The 24,733-nt window shown below is 43.6% G+C and overlaps 1 protein-coding gene across 1 annotated transcript in view; it reads right to left on the bottom strand.

Annotated features, from left to right (window-relative positions):
• The window catches only part of SOGA3 (SOGA family member 3), a 29,916-nt gene extending 8,929 nt beyond the window's left edge, over positions 1-20,987 (bottom strand). The window contains exons 1-4 of the mRNA XM_054279917.1: positions 20,911-20,987; positions 17,773-18,698; positions 17,247-17,471; positions 13,692-13,850 (exon numbers count right to left, since the gene is read on the bottom strand). Coding sequence (XP_054135892.1) covers positions 13,692-13,850; positions 17,247-17,471; positions 17,773-18,624 — 1,236 coding nt within the window. The 5' untranslated portion in view covers positions 18,625-18,698; positions 20,911-20,987. The remainder of the gene's footprint in view (positions 1-13,691; positions 13,851-17,246; positions 17,472-17,772; positions 18,699-20,910) is intronic.
• Positions 20,988-24,733: the final 3,746 nt, after the last annotated feature.

Here is a 24,733-nt window from a genome sequence, read left to right as displayed (position 1 = left end):
CTATGCCTCTGCACAGAATCAAACCAGCCTTAGGCAAGTGGAAAAATTCACTTCCAAGTAGTGTCTACCTTTCTCCTTTGAGAGAGGTCAAATTCCTAACCTAGGTTAAATGCTTCGTTTTCACATGGGTAAATGATATCAACCTTAAGCATGAAGATTTTAAACAAAGAAAAAAACAAACACCAAAACATTGATGATGGAGTCTTGAATTTAGCAAGGCAGAAAGAAAGTATGTTTCCTGCCTGGTAACTAACTTTCAGTAAATTCAGATGAGAAGGGAGGTGCAAATTTTTACCTGTTCCTGGGACAGTTCACAAAGAACTATGGTAGACTGTTCTCAGCTGTTAATTTTTAGCACAGACCAGCACCCTTTTCTGAAAAGTAGGCGCCAGCTTGAATAAAATATCTGGGGTATTTTATGACCTGTGTTATTCAGAAGATCAGACTGGTTTACTGTATAGGACAGTTCTGTCCTCATAATTTCTGAACACATGAAACTCGACCAAAATTTGGAGACTGAGCAACAATACTCCTGGGAAGCCCATCACAAGAAAAATAAATCTCTGCATGTATTTATATGCATCAGCAAGGCAATATTCCATTTCAAAAGTCGTTCTGGAGGACTGTTACTGGTGCTTCTAATTAATCATTTAATAAAAGATTTAAACTGCTAGCATCTGTACATTTAAAATAATTTAGACCAGCCTGTAATTTAAAAGCCTGCTGATAATCAGGGCAGTTGGATGTCATCATCAGTCGTGCTTTGCAGGGAGGCAGAGTCCTCTCATTACAGACAACACTGATGGAAACAGATGCATGGCAAAGACCTTCTAAGTGCAAGTACTCATCTGTGACCTAAGCAAAGGGCTTTGCTGTTATCCTAACCTGGATTCATTGCTAAGCTAGCCTAAGTCAATTAAAACAATCATGCAACCAGGATCAAGCAAAGAAAAACAGACTTGATACCTGCAGGTTTTATTCTACACATCTCGATATTTGCAGCTGTTAATACTAGCAATGAGGGGGAAAGAGGGGAAATCATATCATATGTCAAAAAATCTAAGCAGAAACAAAGACTTCAAAAAAGCACACTTGCACATCTAAGAGGTTAATGCATTCCCTTTTACTTCAAAATAAGAAATGCAATACTTGGAACTCTTAGCTATAGAACATTATCAAAATTGGAGTTTCTCTAATGCCAGGAGGTTGCATTTCTTGATGCTATGAACACTGAAGTAAGTAAAAAAAAAAACAAACCAAAAACCCAAAACATCAAAAGCCTGGTGCTCTTGTTCCTGGCTAGCATCGATTCCACATGATTCAGAAGAGCTGCTGAGCTGATCCCAGAACCCAGCACACCTATAGCTGAGTGTTTCCCCTGTCAAGTGACACATATTACAGCATATAGCTATAGATGTGTGTGAATGAGAGGGTCTAAAAGATGACAGGGTCTAAAAGAAGAGGGTCAGAACATGCCATTCTGAAGTGTCATATTCTTCCAGGGCAGTTCAGAGGTAAAGCACAGCCAGCACACTGCCAGTTTATGAAGAATCAGCTGGCTGCCTTGAACAATGGCACACAGAAGCTGTTTGCAGGGCAGTGTTCCCCACTACTGCACAGGTACAACGCTTCCCTTGTTGCACTTTGTTCTTCCTGCCTCTCCCTTGCACTGCGCATGAGGAATGTGCCTGATGGAGAGCTCAGTGCTGAGCACAGACACACACATGCACAGCTGTGACACAGAGCACCAGCAGAGGCACAAACCTCTGTGCAATATCAGTGCCACTGGGAACGTGCCCTTCTTAGCAGCATGTAGCTGCCTCAGATCTGTTCATTTGCTGTGTTTGCCTTGGGGAAAAAGTCTGCTTGGACAGACCCTCAGCTCTCCTGTTTAGTAGAACTAACCTGGAAACCATTTCCTTCTCCCTGTCCAGAAGTGACCTTTTCTACCCCTCTATGCTCCACTGCAAAGTGGGAAAATAGATTCTGCTTGTTACTAACAAGAACAGATCAGAACAGTTGGGGCTGAAAGAGACCTCTGTTATGACCAGCCCCCACAACTGGCCCCAGCAAAGCACCCTGGCGCCTCCACAAATGGACAAATGTTTTGAGTCATTAATCATTTAATAGTCCAGTCTCTCACAACCTCTGAAGATCTAGTCCAGTGCCCCCTGCTCAGAGCACAGACAGCTGAAGCAGGCTTCTCAGGGCCATGTCCTTTGCAGTCTTGAATTTCTCCAGAGGTGGAATCTCCTTCCTCTATAGGCAATGAGTTCAGTGTTTGAGCACCTTCACACAGAAGTTTATTCTTGTTCTGTCACTGAACACCACTGAAAAGAGTCTGCCTCCTTCTTTCCATCCTATCAGATATTTCATAGAAACACAGATCTGGGGCCTCCCCAGATACCCTGCCCCCAGGCCCAGGAGCCCCATTTCAGCTCAGCCCATGCTTCAGGTCCTGCTTGAGCTGTGTGAGATGCAGTGAGTCTGTCATTAGCTCACCACAGTTGCTGCTGTCACTGGTCATGGACTTTGTTGATACACCTGTGCATTGGTTTTCCAGCTGAACCTTAGACCTGATTTATCACCTTGAACCTGATTGAGAATCAGGACTTCATAACCTTTTATTTTTAAGTGTACTGTGGGCAAACACAAGTGACATTATAAAGCACTGGCAACAAAACATTAAGTTGGGCTGAATTTTGGGGGAATTGAGTGGGGGCGAGGGCAGGGAGAAGGACCTGGGAAGATAGTTGTAAAGGAGAAGGACCAAACCCCATCAAAAGGCTGGAGTATCATACTACATCATTTGCATCCTGCTATGTGCCATGAGGATACTAGTTAACAAACAGTATCACTTCTCCTTCCTGTAAGAACCAAATACTAGTCAGAGCAGCACACAAAGGTATGCTTGCTTCACTAGGCTTTTCTGATTCTGAACATACTGGGTAATTTATGCCAGCCACCTAAATTCTCGCAACCATCATTCTGAAAAAAGTGATGAACAATTACTACTGTATAGTAAATTTAGAAATTCTTGTGATAGCTTTATTGTACATGTCTCTGCTGTCCATGTTCCATTTGGGGTCGTGCCAAGTTGTTTCACCTGTTTTTACACTGGAAACTGCACTGAGGTCACACCCTGAGGGCCCATGACATGTTCCAGAACAGCCATCTGTACTGTGACAGGACAAGGTTCCCTCTTTACACCAACAGCTGAGTTCAGCCAAAATGCAGAGCAGCACGTACCTCCATGGTGCTACTTCCTATTTACTCTCCTAAAACCAGGACAAACTACCTACAGCTGTGAGGATCTGCCAAACTCCTGTCAGGAGCATCTGAAAGATGCATTGGGAAATTCCATGTGCAGAATAACTGAAAAATCTATCAGGTTACAGAGTTCTCTGGAGGTTTTTGAAACTCTAGATTTGCTTGAACATCCAGAGAATGTAAAGACAGAAAATTCTTTCATAAGGGGTTTCTGAAAAGCTCAGTTTAATATGTGAGAAAGACAGCCCTGAAACCAGCAATGGCCACATACACTAAATAACAGAGCTATGGCAATTTCTTTTTCAATCTAAAACAAGCTCATATTTGACCTGTATCAGCACATTGCAAATACTCTGTTATTTCAGCTGTTTCTTTGAAGGGACAGGTGCACTTAAGCAGGACTAAATACAGTGGTACAAGGGACAGAAAGCATGTTTGCCTATTACTCATCAAAGCCTTGGAGGGACTTCCAGTAACATGTTGACATTTGGTGTACATTGATTCCATACAAAAACATGCATCTAGAACTCTGGTTCAGCACCTAGAAAATGTCCGTTCTGTCTCTATAAAGCTTTCCAATTAATAGAAAGCAATTTTGACAAGTTATATGGATTTCCTCTAAATCTAGATAATCCTAGCCTACATCTATATTCCCATTCATGTTTTTGTACCAGCACAAAGATACTGAATTTGTCCTCCATATCATGCAATCTCTTTCTTTAAGATCTAAAGTAATCATACACAATGTCTTACAGCAAGAAAAAATTTTCAACCAGCCAAACATGAAAAAAATGAGCAAAAATAAAATGTGAGCTGGACCTTGAAAAGTACAATGTATTATTACAAAAAAAACCCAACCAAACAACAAAACCAACTTAGGTGAAACAACAACAAAAGAACCAGGGTGGGTTATATGCTGTCTCTGATACTGTGAAAAGTAACATGATAGAGCTATTTAAGAATCCCCTAAACAAGGGAGCTCATTTTTACACTTCTAAGTGACTTGGCAACTTTTTGTTTCAACTGAGCAGTCCAGTTGGTACCCTTAGTCTCAATTGTATATAGGGACACTTGAATCTCCATTTGAGTAAAGCAATACTGAAATTGAGAACTACAAAAATATTTTTTTTTTTTTCTGTGACTGAGGACCATTATAGAGCCTTCTAATAGTTTATTTCCCAGACTTTTCTCCATTTGCTAATGTGGTATCATATTTTGGCGGCCTTAGTGAAGTCAGTAGTGAGGCTGCCTACTCAGCAAAGAGATAAAAAAGGTTTTCTTTCTCCTTTATATCTTGAGGAAGTCATACTCTAAAGTCTGTATTAAGAGAAATACATCCCTTACCACCTGCTCTATGGTGAGTTCATGCTCACAAACCATTTTCCCTGATAACCAGTTACCATCTACCACCCGATCCACAGCTCCCACCCTGTCCATTACTTCCACGGACAACTGGGCATGGCAAGTGATTGCCCCTTGCCAAGTAATTCCCAACAGGAGGAAATCACATGGCAGCAACAGACTGGACTTGCTGTTCTGCATCTCGTTTGCCATCTCATCTGGCTCCACACCAAGTCACAGAACCTTTGCCTGGTTTTTGCACTAGTAAATGAAATGGTCAGAAACTGTTCTCAGGACCCCGTGCCAACTGGCTCTTCACAATTCAGTCTCCTTTCAGCTCTGATGACAATACAGCTTAACTTCCCTACAGCTTCCTTTCAAACAAACAGGAACACATCCAAATTGTCAATCTGTAACAAGCTCTGACCCAGGCTAGACCCCAAATCATGCTCAAGCACCGAAGCAGTGGCAGCTGACCCAGGTCAAAACCATCTAAGGGACATGTTAGCAACTGCTGGTTCAGTGTGTGGGCCCCTCCTTAGCCTGATTTACTTTACATATATAGTTTGACTGCTGGAAGCAATTCTGTAGCAAAAAACAACTTTGAAAAGAATTATCCAAGAAAAAAAAAAATTACAGGTGCTTAAGACCAGAATGTTTGGACTAATGTCCTTTCTGTAAAATATAGCTTCTATGTTTTTGGAAGCTCAGCTTTTATTCTATGCTTCCATTTCAGTTAGGTTTTTTGTGGTTTTTTTTTTTTTTTTTTAAGATGGTCATTGTTGGGTTTTCTTTTCCTTTAAAATACACCTTACTGCAAAGAGATTCTAATTTTATCTGGAGACTGTATATAACATCAGTAAATCCTTTGACAAGACAGCTTGCAAATCTAAGGCTGCTGCTATCTGCCACAGAGATGAAGGAAAATAAAATAAGATTCTGACACAAGGAAACAACTCTCACGTCCCAGGAAATCAGAGTAGCAGCATTATGCTTACAGATTCAAAAGAACTGATAAGTCTTTATCTTGTGATGGCTAAATTAGTTTCTGTTTTAAACCTATTCCAGATATACTCTTTTTTACTACAGCTGCCACTCCTTCATTATTACTTCCTAATCAGCAATCAATCCTGCCACTTCTTTTACACACCCTTGTCAATTTTCAGACCATTCAGCAGAAATTCACAAAGCAGCACACCAACTCAATGACTGAAAAATATCCCTTCCAGGCATCTTTACTCACAAAATCTCCACAAAATAAGATGTTTATGGAGCTTTATTCCTTTGAAATAATTCCATATTTATTACCTATGTTTTGGAATACATTATTATTCACCATATATTCAATTTTGAGTAACTCTTGAAGCAAATGGCTCATGAGAATTGCTGATGGTGGATAGATAATTAAAATATTATTTTACAAAGTTTAAGCATCAGCTGCATCTCAAATACACTTTTTTTCCCTGCTTATGGCATGACATTTTCAGAGAATTACTACAACAGATTCTGTTACAGAGATTAATTTCTCTCTCCATTGAGATGCTTTTCTCATATTCAAAGAACAAAACCAAAGCAAACTCTGCTTATCCCAGTCCCTGTGAAGTCACAGTGTGCTCTGAGCAAGTGTGTCAGAATCACACCCTCACAGGTTGTGAATAGCATCCCTGCTGAGTACTGTTTTTAAAGGATCAAAATACTTGGGCAAGACACCAAAGGTAACAGAATACCATTCAAGCAATTCTGACTGGGGGTCTGGGATGTGGTGCTTAGAAATCACTGAGCTATGCTTGGAGATAGAGGACTTTTTCTCTCTTTCCTGTGGAAACCCAGGCAGACATTTGTTTCTCATCTCTTTTCAAAAAGTCTTATCAGTACCCTGTTGTTCTTTTCATCAAAACTAGTTGCCATTTTTGAGACAACAAACCGAAATTCCAGATCACAGAAACCCTCCCATTAAAGATACTGCTGGTAAAAGTGTTGCTGATAGTATTGGATACTCCAAAAGACACACGAAGGAACTGGTCTTGTGAGAGCCCTATTAAATCCTCCCCTGCTGCCATCTGGTGCCAGGAGCAAGTAAATTACTGTAACTCTCCAAAGAGTTCCACTGACTGCACTGAGCCTGCAAGGATGAGCAGCTACAGCAGCCTCTCATCTCACTCTGCTTAACTTTGCTCCCTCCATTACCAGCTGTTTGAAATGGCTCTAACTCTGAGGAAAAATGAAAATGTGAGGTGCAATTATGATGTGCCTGGGAGACAGCATGATGGAGGAGACTTAAACTTTCTCTTTCAAGTATCACTCTCCAGTGATTCATATGCATGCAGCACAGACAACAAACAGAAACTAGAAATCCATGAGCATCCACATAGTTATGACCTCACTGGAATCACAGAGACCAGTCAGGACAGCTCACATGCCTGGAGTGCAGCAATGGATTGATGAAAACTCCAAAGGTGAGGAAGAAGGGTTTGGCTCCGCACAAAAGAGCAGTTCAATTGTGCTTGGTGCTGTCCTGTGACAGGTGATGGGCCAGCTGCGAGCTAATGGCAACAACCAGAGGACAGAGGAGCACCCTCTGAAGTGTCTCCTGATCATCTGATGCATAAAGGGAAAGAGATGAAGCATTTTCAGACAACTAGCAGTCACCTGATTTCTGCAAATGGATTGGAGACAATTTTTGCCACAGGTGATGAATAAGTCAGCTGTAGCAATTACTTGGATGAACCTCTTGCAAACAAGGAATCAGAGGTTTAATGGTCAGTGGCAGTACTGGCAGCACTGACTGTGAGATGATGAAGTTTAAGGTCCTGAGAGAAGGGATCAAGATGAGTACCAGGCAAGGAAGTTCTGAAAGCATCCAAATATGTAATGTTACTGTTGGATATGGCTGGCTTGCCTGTTGGAAATGCTGCAAACCACCACTCTTTATGAGACTTGTTTCCAATTTTTTGCAACCTCATTACATTTTAAGCGTTGCAGATTTTCCACACCAAGCATCTGTCCTGGGGTAAGTTACCAACACTCTTAATATTTTGGGAAATTTCAGCAAATTATTCAGCTCTTTTTAAGATGACAATATTCTTGTTTGCTCATAATAAATTATTCTAGCAACTGTCCTCTTGAGACATCCCAATATGTCTGTGTTCCAGACCATTTTTGTGTTTATATACCATGTATACCTCATACTTTCCTAACTCATCAAAAGGATGACATAACCTTTTAGAAATTTTCAATTCCTATATATTAGCAGGTAATTACTCATTGGAGCTTACCAGTTTGAATTGCTGAAAATTCAGTATTTATAAATTACCTCACCCTCTCCCACTGCCAGCTATCAATCTGCACGTTTTCTCCAGCTGACAGATTATGTTCCAACTCCAGGGCCAGAAGGCAAAGCCAACTAGTCCTGCAATTGTTGTTCCATGAAGGCCTGGATAAAGCTGAAGCCAGGCATTAGAACCAGAAACCTTCATTCAGGTGCTCACAGTGATACAATTGCTGTTTCCTAGCACAGAGAGTGATCCTCCACTGCTCTCAGACCAGATGCAAAAATGACGAGCTAAGGCTTGGAAACAAGGAAAGGAACAGAACAAACCAAGGAAGCTGACAGATTTGCATGAGGGGGTGGAGGAACCAGGAGAAAAGTAAAAATTTCACAGCAGATAGAAGTTGTAGCTAAGAAATGGGGATAATATATTTAAAGCAGAATAAGAGCAAAATTAACTAGAAAATTCTTGAAATCCAGAGAGGAGATTGGACACTCGCGAACAGCTGGAAGGATGCAGGGAAGGAAGGAATGGTGGGAGAGAAGGACAAGACTGGGACTTAGAAATCAGAAGACAGCACAACAGCTACTACTATCAGTAGTATAAAAAAAATAAAAAGAGAAAGAGAAAGAAAAGGAGAAAGTGAAAGAGAAAAAATAGAAAGAGAAAGAGAGAAGAGAAAGAGAGAAGAGAGACACAGGATCAAGACTGAGTGAAAGAATCTGGAGAATGTGACACTTTGTGCGTTCTAGAAGAAAGACTCTAAATAAGTGGTTGTGGTTAAATGGCAGAAGGGGCTTAAAGAAAGAAAGGGTTATGATAAAAAGAGATGCTGGATTTGCATCCTAGAAGAGCAAGGCAAGCTAGTATTGGTGATCAAGGGGACTAGGACAGCATCTTACTAGATCTTTCACAGCATGGGTTTGTTGGTTTGAGGTGCTGTTTGGTTGTTTTGGGGGGCTTTTGGTTTGTTTTGGTTTGGTTTTAGGGGTTTTTTTTGTGAGGTTGGGGGGTTGAATTTGGAATTGTCTGGGCTTTTTTTGTAGCAGCTTTTTAAGTGAAATTTTCAGCTATCCTTCTGATGTCTATGCAGCCTGAACACTCAGAGAAGTATAAAGAGCTAATCTGTACTTAAACAGGGCAGGCAAAGGTTGCAAGAGTAAGCAGAAAAGTGTAATTACATTCCTGTGGTCCCACAGCAGGATAGTGTCAAAATAAGGAACAGAATTCAGATTTTTCCTCCCAGCTCCAGTGCCCAGCTCCCCAGATCCTGTTGCCTTCTTCCCTTCCCATGCAGTGTATGAACCAGATTGACAAGACAGGCACCACTACAGCAAAACACAGACCCATGCAGGGAGGGACAGACTCCTGTGCCTGCAGTCTGAACTGGAGGCACAAAAGACATCTCTGGTTCAGTGCCATGGTTATCACAGGTTGTGTATCTCAACTAGAAGTCTGTGCTCAGAAGAAGAAAATGGTGGCTCAACAACAGCACCCTAAAGCAGCTGTAAGAACTGAGCTTCCTTGCATCTGCCCAGCATGGAGCAGTAGCAGAGCAATCCATACCCATTCAGAGAGACACATTGTGGGAGTACCAGTCGTTGGTTTCTCTGGGTTGAAGGCACTTGAGACAGTATTTCATGTTTGGACTCAAGTGTTTATTATTTCTTATCAGTCAAATAGTCTCACGACTGTGAGTTTGGCAGCTTTTCATTAGAAGGCACAAAATGGCTAACAATCTCTTGTTACAAGGTCTTTTAAGACTAAACTATCCAATTAAGACCTAGATTATTTTCCCTTTTTAACCCAATAACTGATCTCACAGAGCCCGCTATTGGACTTTTCTGGCCAATTACAAAATGCCACCCAAACCCATGAAGAGGAAGGAAGAAAGAAGAAGCATGAAGAGGAAACTCAGGATGACACCCTGTGCACTCCATCTTGCTTCCATCTACAACATACTAAAAATCCCAAACCCTAAGTTTCTCACCAAGTGATTCACCTGCACTACTCTCTATAATCTATTTCACACTTCTGTGGGTTCTAGTCTATCTTGAAGTCTAGCAAACTTTCTCCATGAAAGAGGGTCAAAGTCAGTGCTCCCCTGGGGGTCAGGACACCCTAGAGCAGACAGAGAAATATTCCCAGTGCTCTGGGTTTCCACAGCACATGTCCCTGAAAAACACTGTGCTTCTTGCCATTGCATGTCTGCCCTGCAACAAGGATTTGTAAAGCCCAGGGTCCAGTACAACAACCATATTTTCCCTCTACATCATTTGTTTCACAACAAACCACTAAACCTCAGCTAACTGGGTGTTTGCACATAGCTACAGTAAACAAATTAATTTTTAGTTCATGATAACAGAAAGATCTATAAGCATTATCTAGGCTTTACTTGTTAACAAAGAATTAATGAAAGTTAATTAATTAATTAATCAATGAACAATATGTTCATTATTATTAACATGTTAATTTTTTTAATATCTGAAAAATTACGTCTAGCTACTGTTGGTTTCTCTTTCCTGCTAGGAAACAATTCCTCTACTTTGTTTTTGGCTTCCCAAAAAGGATTACAGTTGATAGCAATCAATATTAAAGAAGAAATCAGCAGCGGTTGCTACAAATAAAACCAACACAGATTAAAAATCTTGTGTGTCTGTGTGGATACATGCAGGAATAACTTTCCATCAAATAGGTGCAGTTTGGGGGACTGAAAGCAAAAGTAACTGACAGAAAATGAATGCATTGTTGGAACACCTTCCAAATCCTGGATGCTTGCAAGCTTCAGCTGCCATTAACAACAATTTCAAACTTGTTGTGGAATTTATCATAATTTGTTTTTCCAAAAGCTCCAAATCGAGAAGGCAAACTGCAATTACATCTTTACATAAATGGACAAGGCAAACTGCAATTACATCTTTACATAAATGGATAAGGCAAACTGCAATTACATCTTTACATAAATGGACAAATACATTCCTATGTCTATTTCACCCAAATGTTAACTGGAGAACTCCAGATTTGACTCTAAACCAACACATCTGCTAGTTTTTATCTTTTCTACATGTTTTCAGTCAAGTCTCCATGCTTTTTGAAAAAACAGAATCCACAAAGAGAAAACTTTGGCTTTGGTCCTGCCCTAGAGACTACCTACCAAAACATTATGCTTTCTTTCTTACATTTTCTATTAAGTCATATTTTAATTTTCTGATATGTCACACTGTTCATTATTAAAGAGAAAGAAATTTCACATGGCAGTTGTACATAAATAGATTTTAAGAATTGAAAGGTTTGGGTTTCTGCAGTACATCTGATGAAAAAAGTACAGAAATCAATCGTTACATCTCCAAGCATTTTTACTATGTTGTGAAACAAAAATGTTTCTTTCTCTTTAGAGAGATACTTTCCCATTAATTCTAAGCTCAATAAAGCAAAGATCACAAGCCAGACAAAAGGTCTTCCCTATATTTCAATTTAAGCTGAGTAGAACTCCCTTAAGCAGGAGGTTCCATTGGTTATAATGACTGTATTGAAATGAGAAAGGGTTGTGAATCCATGAAATTAGAGGAAAATAGCTCACAAACAAACAGAAAATTAACATTATGACTACCTGACAATGACATTTAAAATGCATGAAACCTTCAATTGCCAGAGAAGATGAAAAATTATTTGTCACGGAAAAATTCTAATGCAGACTGCTTTCGGTTGTTTTCATGTTTTTTTGTATTAACATTTGAATAGCTTCTTCACAGATTCTAAATTTCAATTCTGTAAGATTTACTACTATTCTTCACAAGCACGTTTCCATGAGTCCCCCAAATCATGGTTTATTTGCAAAGTGCATAATAATAATTTGGCTTTGCTTCAAACTTGTTTTTCCTCTGACTTGCACCTCCTCACCCATCCTCCATCTTCCCCCATGGTGTGCTGAAAGTCCCGGCCTGAAAATCAGCATTCACCTGCTGAAAGTAACTCAGCAGCCTATTTGAAATACATAAATCCTGCCAATCATGATGACATATAAGGCAGTTCTCCCTTCTTCAGTATAAGGATGTATTTCTGACTCTTTGTCCACTCCACCCCTACAACGGTGTCAAGCCTTACTTCAAGTTTTCATTCTGGCTCAGTGCCCCCATTCTGTGCCACTGGGAAACATCCATCTCCTTCAGCTTCATGAAAACCATTATTGTGTAACAGAAACCCTAAACATGACACCATCTCTTCTGGAGCCTCCAGCACCCTTTCATTGATACCAACAGCAAAACCAGAAAGGGCTAAACACAACCCAAAGAAAGGAGTGTAGTGCAGTGCGGGAGCAGCAGAATCATAGCTCAGCATAGCGGGCCAGAGGGAAGAGCCACGACATGGAGAAAGTGACTAGTGATGACAGGGATGAAGAAATCCACTAACTGGCTTAATATCAAAGAACACAAACTATTAAATTGCCACCAAACATCACTGTAATCTGAAGATGCTTCAAAAAAGGGAGGCAAAATGATTTTACAGCAGTATAACCTATTAGAGAGAAGGAGGAGGCAGAGATGAGAACCTAAAAGAAAGTAGAGTGTGAATGGACAAGAATAACAAAAACTTTGGAGTAAAGCCAATCTTAAAGACAAGTTACAAGGATAATTACAGAAAGATCATGCTCTTATTAAGAGGAAACCAAGCTCTATTTAATGGCAGTAACCAGAGAGAAAAGAAGAAGGGGAAAGTTTCAGGGAGATGAGTGGAAACCTGACTAAAGCTCAGATTTTTTTTCATGCCCTTTTAAAATCAGCAGTTATCTGAGAAAGCAGCAGAAGGTGGAACAAAGCACCAGTTTAACCTCTACTAATATGCTTGAAATTCAGCTCCTGTAAAGAAAAAAATTTAATGTTTTTAATACTACATCACTTAAAGGACTCATTTGCAGTTCCTAAAAATGCCCTAACATCATACAACTCAAAATTTCCTACCCTTTTTGACAACTAAATATGTCTCTTCTGCTTCATACAAGATCAAAGAAGACACTGGTGCTCCTACTAGGGAATATTCCTAAATGTGAAAATTGGGGGCATTCACTGAATTTTAAATCTTGAAGAGGAAACAGGAGAGCTGTTTTTAGGGACTTCTGATAAGTCATTCTTAGCCAACAGTTTCTCCTTTTACTGCTGCTTTGTTATCTCTGTCAGCCTGGCTAATACTGCTGTAATGCAATTTTCTGCTTACTTAATGGCACAGTATCTTGCATCTATGTAATGGCAGCTGGAGTAATTTTGAAGATTAATTAGATAGAATGAAAAATTATGCTTAGACTGAAAAGCCAGATAGAGTCTCTCACTTCCCAGCGCTCCAAAGAGCACAACTGAACAAGATGGGGGGTGGCTAGATCCCCAGTCTCAGTGTGCCTGCTAGTCCCCAGGTGCAGTTAGCAAGGGAAGAACTATTGGTCTTTGTAAGAACCTGCGGGAAACATCATCTGTAAAGTCAGATGCCTCTGGCACACTTCAGCACACTTCCTACATGAATATTTATGTAGGTACAATGTATCAAAGCATCTGAACTCTTGTTACCACTAACTTCACATTTCCCTTCCAGTAGAGGGAGAAAAAAAGGCACCACTTGGTTCCTGTTTTGCTAAAAACACCAAATATTTTCATTTCTTCTCAGCTTCGCAAACATCAAGCTGTACTTTAGCACCCCTTGCAACTTTCAGCTTTTGACGGCCATAGTGTTTGCCCCCAAACCAAGTTGTAGAAGAAAAACAGTTCATCAGGAAGAATCTAAGCTCTTCAAATAATTGGAGTAGAAGTAAATAGCAGTACTAACCTCTTTCATTTTTTCCAGTTCATTCTGTAGTGCTTGTTTGGCAATTTCAACTTCTATGAGCTGCTGTCTTAATTTTTCATTTTCATCTTCTGTTATAGTACGCTTTTCTTCCACATTTTCTAACTCGTGATGAAGCCTCACCGACACATCTTTTGCAACCTAAATGAAATGTTATATCAAAAGAAGGGTTAAAAAAAATTAACTGCTGCAGTGCTTAGTGCCTAAGCATCCATTAAAAGTTAATTCTGGGTGTTTTGATGTAAGAGGTATGTAAGGAAACAGGTAGACAAGAACACCTACAGACAGAATTCTAAATAATTCCAAATTCAAGCCAATTCCTTCCAAAAAATTATACATTATCCCTATGGACTTCACTGGAAACCATATCAGACATTAAACCCCAACTCCTTCTTAGGTTCTGTCACATCAACAGTTATACAGGACCTTCACTATTCCTGCAGACTGTGCATCATCTATTTTCTTGCAACCACAGCTAGCTTATGTTCATTAGCACTGCCCAAAAACACACACCCTTCAAATACTTGACACGCTACAGCACCTAAAAGCAGGCCCCCATCTTCTACAGGCCTTCCCTACCTGTGTCTATCTGTGACTGCAAATGGACACATGTTTGTTGTGACTCTGCTAGTTTCTCTCTCCTTTGTGGACAATTAATGAAAATATTTACTACCATTTGTGCATTTTAAGATCAAAATATGAACAAACAACATTTTTACTGACATTGTGTTCACACAATTGACATCTGATATTTTCAATGGAAATGAACACTAAGGTTTTTTGTTGTTTGGGGGGATTTTTAATGCATTTTCATAGCAATAGAGTTAAAAGGCATATGACAAAATCTAATTCCTCCTCCTCAGGAAAAGTAATGAGAATCTTCCCCTGCAAGCCACTTGCACTATATTTTGTGAAACCACCAGAAATTATAATCACACATCAAAAATATTTAAATATACACTAATCACTGTGTTGATGGTGATTTAGACACACAGAAATATAGTTTGAAAAGCCTAATTTCCTGCTTTTTTTAGAACACTGGCAAGCATAATTAATCCAACTTAGCACTAGCTAAGGGAGTTCAGCGAGCTGTCCTTCATGGCTTTCACTCAAACCAACTTTATGTTAGTATGTCAGAAGTTCTTGGACATACTAAAACTGTAGAGAAAAAATACTAATGGTAAGCAAGCATCTAGAAAGATCCAAGGTTTCAGAAATCAGCAGCAGCTAGTGACTCAGCCTCCCTTGACAAGAAAGCCAGTGTGTGTGAATTACAGATACAACACTGCAGTGTAGCACAGGATCATTCAATAACCTCCCCCACTGCACACGCACTCAGGACACATAATGCCCAACAGAAAGAGTGAGTGGAGGGGAATTTCAATTATAACCACAGCCCAATGAGACTGCAGAATGAGCTGAGAAACACACCACAGGGCTTTAGCTTGATGCCTTTTCCTACACTTAGTATTAAAGTGGTCACCTGGTTGTGCAACCAAAGTAAGTGGAAAATCATGGGGGATATTTAAAACAGCACCCTAATAGAACCTATAGTCTATAGATACAGTCTGGATCAGTAAATAAAACCAAATCTTGTTGTAATTACTGGTAGCTAATTTTTTGACACAAAAACTGGTGGAATAGCTATTAATGCAGGGGAAAAATACAGAGCATTCTAGACCACATGGGAAATGGGACTCACTTATGCAAGATACATTTTAATCCAGGCGTATGTAAGATACAGTCTTGCAGACAGCTGTATTAAAATGTATCTCTGAACGATCAAGTTCCCTAATATATTGCAAAATGAACAATGTAAATTTGGATAGTCCTTCTTCAGAAGAGGACTTGAAAACACTACCTAAAACCACACGAGTTATAATTATGGTTAGCCAGCACCCAGAGCTCTATTAGGCAGAAATTTGGCATTAGACATTCATCCCTACTCCAAAACAGAACACATTCATGATCAGTGAGAACACTCTGCAAGAACACTGCTCCTTCCAATGAGTCAGTCACACTGGGAAACACATGGGAGAAATGCTAATTAAAGCAAGCTCTTTGTCCAGCTAAAACCAAGGCCTTAGCTTCTATCTCCTATATTGGCAGACAAGCACCTCAGCAGAAGTGCCCTCGACAATTCCCTCCCCAGCCCACATGTGTATGAATTGCTAATAAAAGTAACACTGAGCCAACAAAGAAGCCAACTCTAAACTGGAATCACAATTCACTCAGGATATGAAGGCCCATCTCCAAATTCTGCCTGCAAATGTGTGTGTCTCAACTGATCACCTAAGCATCATTCTGAGTGTGCAAAACATCCTTGTTTCAAACAGAAATCCCCATGAGAAGGGGGTGATTTTGCTTCTGATCAGGAAGACTCTATTTTGCCAAGATCCACATGGGCAGCTGTATTTATAGAACTGTCACAGCCACAACAGAAAACGTGGGTTCTGAATACGCACAGAGAAGGAATATCAAATAGAAATTTTAATAATAGTGATGACAAGCCTGAAAACTTTCAGAAAAGATGATCCAAACCAGGTCTGAGAATAACATATTTATCCATCATATCCATCCATCATATTTATCAGAAAGAAGTTAAAAAATAATCTTGTTTGTAATCGTGTAATTAATTCACATTTTAAACTGCAGCCCACAGAGCCCATGTGCCATGGGTAACTGCGTCCTGGGCAGAAGTGTGGCCAACAAGCTCACACTTGCTATACAGAGGTCTGCACTTCCATGACAAAAGGTCAGTCGACTGGGACACCAGTCAACTGAAAAATGTTTAGGTGTCCTCATTCAGCAGGAGTCCTTCAATATCTAGTGAATGGAAGCAGAAATTAAACTTCCAACTGTGTCAAGAAAGGTTTTTTTCTCTGTAATTGGACCAATCTAGAATGGAGATGATGGGTACTTTACCAATGACAATCTTTAAACAAGGACTGAAACTTTTCCTTAGCAAGAGGCTGTGGTTCATTCAGATCTTATGGATGAAATGCAGCTGATGACACACTGAAATTTGATGGGTTTTGTCTGTGCTTTCAGGTAGATGTGAAAAACCCTGGATTCATTGAAGATGACAGCAGTTTTTTTACTGATGGAAACAGAGTAAGGATTTAGTGTTGTGACTGCAAGTACTCAATCTGCTTACCCTCTAAAATCTTTCACTAAAGAGTAACAAAATCCCCTCAAAGTCAACGGGGTTGTTTGGTGAGGTTAGTTTAATTCTGCGGTGGAAGGGTACGTTTTGCACTCATCATAAAGAGCCCAAAACCTTTAGCTTCTAATTTGCTTTTGAGTAACTCCTTGCACATTACCTTTGCAAAAAATGATAGGACTGGAGCTGAAAATATCCTGTCTACATACAGCAAGGGCTCCTATTACCAAGAAGAGCTTGGCCATTGCTATTCCATGAGCTGCACTGGGCGCACAATGGAACGGATGGGAATGCCTGAGTCACGAGGACCAAGAGCATGGTTGTGTCTCCATCTGAGATGCTCCCTTCCCCTCGACACCTGCCCGTGTCAGTACCTTGAGGTCCTGCTCCATGCTGCGTATGAGCTCGTTGTCGATCTCGCCAGTCTGGGCGTAGCGGAGCCGCTTGCGCTCGGCCTTGCGCAGCCGGTACTGAAGGATCCGGCAGTTCTTGTTGGCTCGCTCCAGTTCATGGCGCATTTCTTGAAGCTGACAAGCATCCTCCTCAAAGAAACTGTCCCTCATCTCGTCCATCTCTGTCCTCAGCTCGTCTATTTCGTTCTGGCACGGGGGCAAGAAAGGGACAGGGACGCAACAGGTGGGTCAGCACGTATAGGAGAAGGCAGCCAAAATGGAGCTCCGCCCCGCAGGGAGGGCAGGTAAATACAATCCAGCTCATTATAAGCAACGAAGCAGGGAAGTGGTACTACCCGCACACCCAACATCAGAGCCATCTTAACGATGCTTCCAGCGCTCCTGCCGCAAGAGAGGGAGGCCGGGAAGGTCCTCCCGTCGGGAGGCAGCCCGGTCCCCGCCCGGCCCTGGTTCTCCCCCACACCCCGCCGCCGCCCCGGCCCCTCACCTTGAGGCTCTCGTTCTCCTCCCGCAGCTTCTCCATCTCTTCCTCCATCTCCTCCTGCAGGTGGGGGCTCAGGGCGACTTCGGGGCCGCAGCTCCTGCCGTCGCCTTCCGTCTCGCCCTGCCGCAGCCCCTCCGCCCCGGCCGCCGCCATGGCAGCGGGCGAGGAGGCGGAGGCGACCGGGGGAGGCTCGGCAGGGGCGGCGGCCGCGGAGGCAGCGCTGCCGCTGCTGCTGCCGTGGTTGCTGCCCTTGGTTTGCATCTGGGCGGCCGCCGCCAGCCCTTTCCTGAGATGGAACTGGATGAGCTCACTTTGCAGGCATCCCTCCTTCCAGTACCCGCCGCCGCCCGCCGCCGCACCGCGGCCCTTCCCCGCGCCCGAGGAAGATGGAGGCGCCGGGGCCGCCTCCCCCGCGCCCTTCAGCGGGGACCGCCCCGCTTTCCCCCGCCACTGCTTGGGCGGCGGCGCCGCCGCCCCCTCCCGCTCGCCCCCGCCGGCCCCTGCAGGGGGCGCCTCCTCGGCGGCGCCCGGCGGCGGCAGCGGCTCCTCGGCGGCGGCGGCTCCTCCTCTCCCGGCGCTGGGCGGCGGTTCAGCACCGGCGCCGGGCTGGACAGCTCCCCGCGCCGGCTTCTCGGCGGCGCGGCCGCGGGCGGCTCGGGGGGCCTGGCCGGGCGGCGGCCGCGCCGAGGCGGCTTTGGCGGCTCCGGGCGCGGCTTTGGCGGCGCTGGGCGGCGGGCGCGGGGCGGCGTCGCGGGCCCGGGCCGGCGAGGCTGCCCGCGGCTGCTTCCTGCCGCTGCTGCCCTCGGGATGCAGGCGCGGCTCGGCGGCGGCGCCCCCTGCAGGCGGCTGGCTCATGGCGGCGGCTATCTCGGGGACGCGTCCATCACCGGCCGGCTCCTCCGCCTCCTCCGCCGCCGCCGCCCCGAGAGCTGGGGGAGGAGAACCGGAGAAGCGGTCGGGGCGGGCACGGGGAGGACGGGGAGACGGGCTTTCCGGCCACGGCCGCGGCCAGCCTGCCCGCTCCCCGCCGTCGCGGCGCCCCGCCGGCCCCCGGCCCCGACCCGCGCCCACCTACGGGCGGAGCGGTGCCCGGAGCGGCCCGGGAGAATCCGGCAGAGGCCGCAGCCCAAAGCCAACCGGAGCGGCTCCAGGAAGGGCCCGAAGGGCTCCGCTGAGGCTGAGACCCGATCCCACTCCGCCTGCAGCTAGGGGCGTTTCCCCAGCCCCGATGCTGAACCTTCCCCCACCGCACCGCCACAGCAGGGATGAATTTCCTCCCACACACAAACTTCCCTCTCCCTTGTCCTCACCACCAAGCCTGCGTTGCTAACGCACCTGTCTGCTGCTAAAAGGCCTCGTCCCAGCGTCTAACACAGCCGAGTGGGGGAAAGCTACTGTACAAAGGGCTGCACACGTGGAAGCAGCTACAGATTTCCCTTCAGCTTTGACAGCGACTCTTCCGGGGCAAGGTGACTCGGTCATAAAGGAAAGGGGGTTTGCAGTCAGCTTCTAAACACACATGTCCCCATTTTTTTTTATCCAGAGGTGCTTGCAGGACTTAAGACCGATTCATATTTTTTACCAGTTATGCATATCAATAGGTTATACAGGACTCAGACATAATCACTCCAGCAGACTTTCAAAACAGAAGAAGCAAGGAATACACTGTCACCCAGAAGAAAATGTTATGTGTCATTCTCTGAAGGATGCTCACTTGACAATTTGCCTCTATAATAACAAACCTAGAGTTTTCATGACCACAACAGATTATGAAAAAGGACTGTTAAAAGCCATATCATGCTGCTAATGACCCGACTATATTCTGAAAATAATGCCTATGATCCACAAACTGTTTTCACACAGCCTTTATTCAACCTCCCTTAGGGAGAACAACAGCAGAAATGACAGCATTCCTAACATGGCCTGCCCATTCCCTCCTAGAACGTAGCTTAACCATTCCCTGCTAGAACAGGGAATAAAGAAAGAAGCACAACTGGGCAAAATCAATATAGGGACTATACCGTGCCCTGACAATTGGCTTACTCCCTCGAACATACTAGACAATGAGGCTGTGTTTGCTCTGCTGTCACTGGCAGGAGGACATCATTTCCTCTCAAATGCACTGTCATTAATAACCTGATTTAAGCCAATATTCTGGAAATTATTGCTCAAAATGACACAATTTGGCAGACACTTCCCAGGCATTAATTAGTTAAAAAAAAAAAAAAAAAAAAAAAGCATGGGTGTATAGAGCTATAAAACTTGTATGACAACACTTTATAAAATATTTCCTTACATTTCTATGATGAGCCACCACAAACAGAATTCCCACCCTACCATTGTTTGGAGCTATACAGGTATGAAATATAAGAAACGTAATTCAAATTAATCATCGGGAACCCTATGTTATAGATGAATCTTTTAGGGAACTTTCACGGCAATTAAGACATCGGACCCAACCGCGACCTGCCAGGACACAACCCCTTACCCTGCATGCCCCAAAATCCAAGATCTGCTACCTCCTAGGGTTAAGCTGGCTAATTTTATATATACATATATATATGTATTTATATACATTTTTAACTGGCACAACGAAAGCCCCGTCTGAGATCAAGTCCGAAATCTCTGTCCTCACAAAACTCCGCAGCTCGACCTTCTCCCCAGAGACAAACCCACGTGGCGCCGGGACGCGGCGTCTCCGCAGGTTTTCCTGTCGGGAACAGCTGTCCAGGCGGAAAAGGGGGTAAATAAATGGAAGCAACAAAAGGGAGCGGTCCGGTGGCTCCACGGGCCAGCACGGGACTCTCCCGTGACCCGAACTTCGGGCAGAGCATCCCCCTGGCTCTGGCCCTTTCGTCCTACCGGGCATCCGCCTCTGCCCCGCCGAGAATTCGCAAACGCGGCTTAAGATTTGGGAGCGCTTCTGCCTTTTGTCCTGGTTTAAAGGAGCAGAGAGGATTTTTGAAGGTTCCCCCCCCCCCCCCCCCCCCCCCCCCCCCCAGCTCATACCTGGCGGGTTTGTAACATGTAACATTCATGTTACATCATTAGGAATAATATTACATTTTTGGGGAGAAGGAAAAAAAAAAAGTAGAATGAAAAAATAAAAAGCCTTGGATCTAAAGCATCTGCATTACTCACCACCACTTTGTCCGCTGCCCGGCTGGCGAAATGCATGCACGGAGAGCCGGGCACCGCACACGAGGTGCCCGCCGCTGCCGGAGCCTCTCAGGAAAATGAAGCAATATTCATGAGCTGACCTCACTGGGCCTGCGAGACGGAAGGGGTGGGGGGGACGGGGGGGGAAGGGAAGAAAGCAGCGAAGGGAAGAGAAAGGAAAAGATTAAACGGCGAGAACCCCGCCCAGGCCTGGAGGCTGAATTACGTCCCTTCATCTATCTGCACATGGTGGAATAGGATTACAGCGCGAATGGGGGAAGGAGCGGGCTGCAAGCAAAGGATGCGCCCGCTCTCTCTTCCCAGTGCATGCGGGCAATTCGTGATGATCAATTATTTAGCGTCCCCTTCAGGGGAGCCTGCTCGGGCCGGGCAGGGGTGCCGGGCATCTCCTGTACGGGCAGGGCTGCGCTGACAGAGCTTTCTCCCTTTGTTCGCCGCCCTCGGCTGCGCCCCCTCGGCAAGAGCCCGCTGCCGCCCGGAGGGGCAGAGACAAAGGCAGCCCCGTCTCTGGGCTGGTGGAGATCCTTCCCTGGGGTTATTTACGCGGGGCTGGTGGAGGTCCTTCTCTGGGGTTATTTACGCGCCTCGACACGGGGACCGACGGGTCACTGACCCTTTCTTTACTCGTGTCGCGGGCAAATCTGTTTTACCTCTCTGCTCTATCGTGAGGTGAATTTACCTTTGCTCTGAAGAACCTCAGGAGGCTCTTAAGACTTTGCGCTTGAAGTCTTTCCCAACTACAAACAAAGAAAAACAGGGGAAAGGCTTGCTTTGGTTCCCCTCCCTCCGAGGAGGGACCCTTGCCGTGTGATGGCTGTGTGTGGGAGTGTCCCGGACCCACCTGTGTCTGTGCGAACACCCAGCAAGAACAGCCTCAGGGCAGCAGCGCTCCTTTTGGGGTCCCTCTCGCTCCCCCTGCAGCAGCTCCTGGGCTCTGCCTCAGCCCCGGCAGCGCCCGGGCGGCGGGAGGGGCGGCGGACGCTTCCCTCCAGCCGTGGGGAGAATGAGTTTGCCGGCTGAAAACTCTCCCGAAGGATGATTAAGTGATGGTTTCGTGCACATAGGTATACCAGCGTGTACATGCATGCATACATCTATATATGAACTGAATGTACACACATACACTGTGCATAAATATGTGCACAAATGTGCGTGCATACACGTGCTAGGAAGCCAACAAAATATACAAACATGTGCATGGGTTTGTACATTGCATGGACATAAATATTTATATCTCTGAGGTTCTTGTGCAGTCCTTGGGCAACGGCAAGCTCAGGGGAGACGGGCTGCCCCCCCTTCCAGCTCCCCTGCTCCTGACAGTCATCTCCACCTCTCCTGATATGCCATGCAGACCTCAACACATCTAAACCAGCATATGTGGCATGCAGGAAGGTACTCCCCCCATGCAGGTGCAGGTCCTCCAGACTCCAGTCCTGGGACTGCATGAACGGGATATATATAGATGTGATGAGTTGAGGGCAATCAGAAAATAGGAAATGGAACATTGATGCTGAATAAGAAAATCACTGGGACCATGAAAAGCTACTTTTAAAATTATTAATATTTAATGATTTTTTTTTGCCTTTGAAACTCATTAAAAAACAAATGCGATAATACCAAGTAAAGAGAATAATTGATTGAAAATATGAGGAATGAAAATAAAAAATATTTCTGGAGTAGAAGTTGAGAAAATTTCCTATGAAAACACTAGATAGATTCTGCTAGAACATCTAGGTCCTGATCCCAGTGAATAAACAGAATAGAAGTGTTAAGGACATCACAACAACATAACATTTCATTTACACAATATCATTCAGAAGGACAAGCACAACAGTCCCTACTTTTAAGCACTGGACATTTTTTACCATCTTTTCTGCTCCCTTGGTGGGTGAGTTGCTTGGATGAACTTTCTACAGAAAACAATTATGCCATGTGGTGGCATCTCATACCACCTATGACAAGTTTGATCATGCTTTTGGAAAGCTACAGATTCTTATTTTGTCACAGTGGTGGCCAAATGAAAGCCAGGTCATCAGATTATCTTCACCTACATTGTCAGGCCATATATCTGATAGTAAAGATCAATCTTATGGTGGTAAAAATGGCAATTTCTCAGTGTGGTTTGGTATGGTTGACTTAATTATCAAAAATTTCCATTCCCTCTAAACATTAGTGCTGACAGAGTTATAAAAATTGACATGGGCACAAAAATATTCTACTCATATAATTTACTTTGCTGGGGAAAATGGATAAGATCAATACAAGTTACAGTACTCTTTTTCTAATATAAGATGTATTTCCACTAGGAAATTTTCTGCCAGATCTCTGTGGGCATTTTCTATTACTAACAGATCATGATATAAAAGATACAATAATTATATCTACCCTTGGGTAAGTGCAGTATGAAGAGACCCATATATACAAATTAATACAGTAAAGAATTCCATTTATAAGCAGATTTTATTGCAGAGTCACTAAAAACCTGTGGATTGAAATAATACATAGAAGGAAAGATCTTAATTTCACACAGAAAACAAGGGGATCTCAGCTGACCATTGTCATTCAGAAATGAAACACTGATGTGGTGCAGAGCAGTTGTACAAATACACTGGCTCAAATGTCAGGGAAAAATAATGGAAATAGAATATCAGAAATTATTTAGTGAGAAGTAGAGAACAAACCAGAAAATATAATTACTGGTCCCGCATAATTCCCTGGTGCAGAGAGATTTTGATTGCCGAGAGCAGTTCTGGTTCTCTGTCTCAAACCAGGCTTGGTGGAATGGGATAAGGTTCAGAGGAGGGTGGCCAGGGCCTGAAGTGCCTCTGCTCAAGGAATGATGAGATATGTAGGAGTCTTCAGACATGAGACAGGGTGGCTGAGGACAAAGGTGATGCAAGTTCCTACAATCTTCAGTAAGGAAGGTAAACAAGTGTAAAAGGTTCACCGTTACTCACAGCTTCTCCCCACACAAATGGTGCAGAGATGCAATTGTGAAGGAAAGAAACAAGCAGGTGATGAATTCCAAACACCTGGAAGACAGTCCTTGTGGTTAAGCTATTGAACTCCCTGACATGGAGTGTTGGGAATATAAGGGTCTGCATGAGTTTAAAAAGTGATTGAAGAAAGTAATGGAAGAAAAATTAGTTGGCGACAAAAAAGGACAAACATGCTCGAAACCCACCTGTCCTCTGACTATTTTTTTGATCTGAGAGGCGGTGTGGGAGAGATATTAATGTGTGTTTTTGCATTCTCTTCCAACATCTACTATTGACCACAGTTAGACGCCTATCAGTAAGATAAAAATTCTTGGATCTGGCTCTGTATGACAATTCTTATCCTGTAAGTATCACACTCTAGCTTCACTCCCTTTCTCTTTTCCGCCTTATTTTGTTTTCTTCATTTCTATTTCATTCTTCCACCTTAGATTTATTTTTCTGCAGAGCATCGGCAACCTTCTGCACCCTGGTAGAGCATATCTATGACTTTTTCATTACTTTTCTTCTTTCAATAGCTAGAATTGTTTTGACTCAAATTAGAGTCAACAAGAGAAAATAAGATACCTTGTTTTTTAGTCCCCATTATTGCTTGCTCATGTAGAGACACGTTTTTCAGCCTACAACTGCATTAAATTGTGTGCAGTTAAGCAAGAGATGAAAGTAGAGGAAGAGAAAGGAGAGGAAGAATTTCTTCTCCAAGCAGAGTTTAGCTTAAGTCACATAAGTTTCTTTTCCTAAGTTAAGAAGAGAATCCCTTTACATAACACCCTAAAAGTGTGACCAAA

The sequence above is a fragment of the Melozone crissalis genome, unplaced genomic scaffold (genome assembly GCF_028551555.1).
Source record: "Melozone crissalis strain CALT ecotype California unplaced genomic scaffold, PUWL_Pcris_2 ptg000027l_1, whole genome shotgun sequence".
In the NCBI taxonomy this organism is placed as follows: Eukaryota; Metazoa; Chordata; class Aves; order Passeriformes; family Passerellidae; genus Melozone; species Melozone crissalis.
The sequence above is the reverse complement of the archived record's forward strand: the minus strand, read 5'-3'. Positions and strand labels throughout refer to the sequence as shown.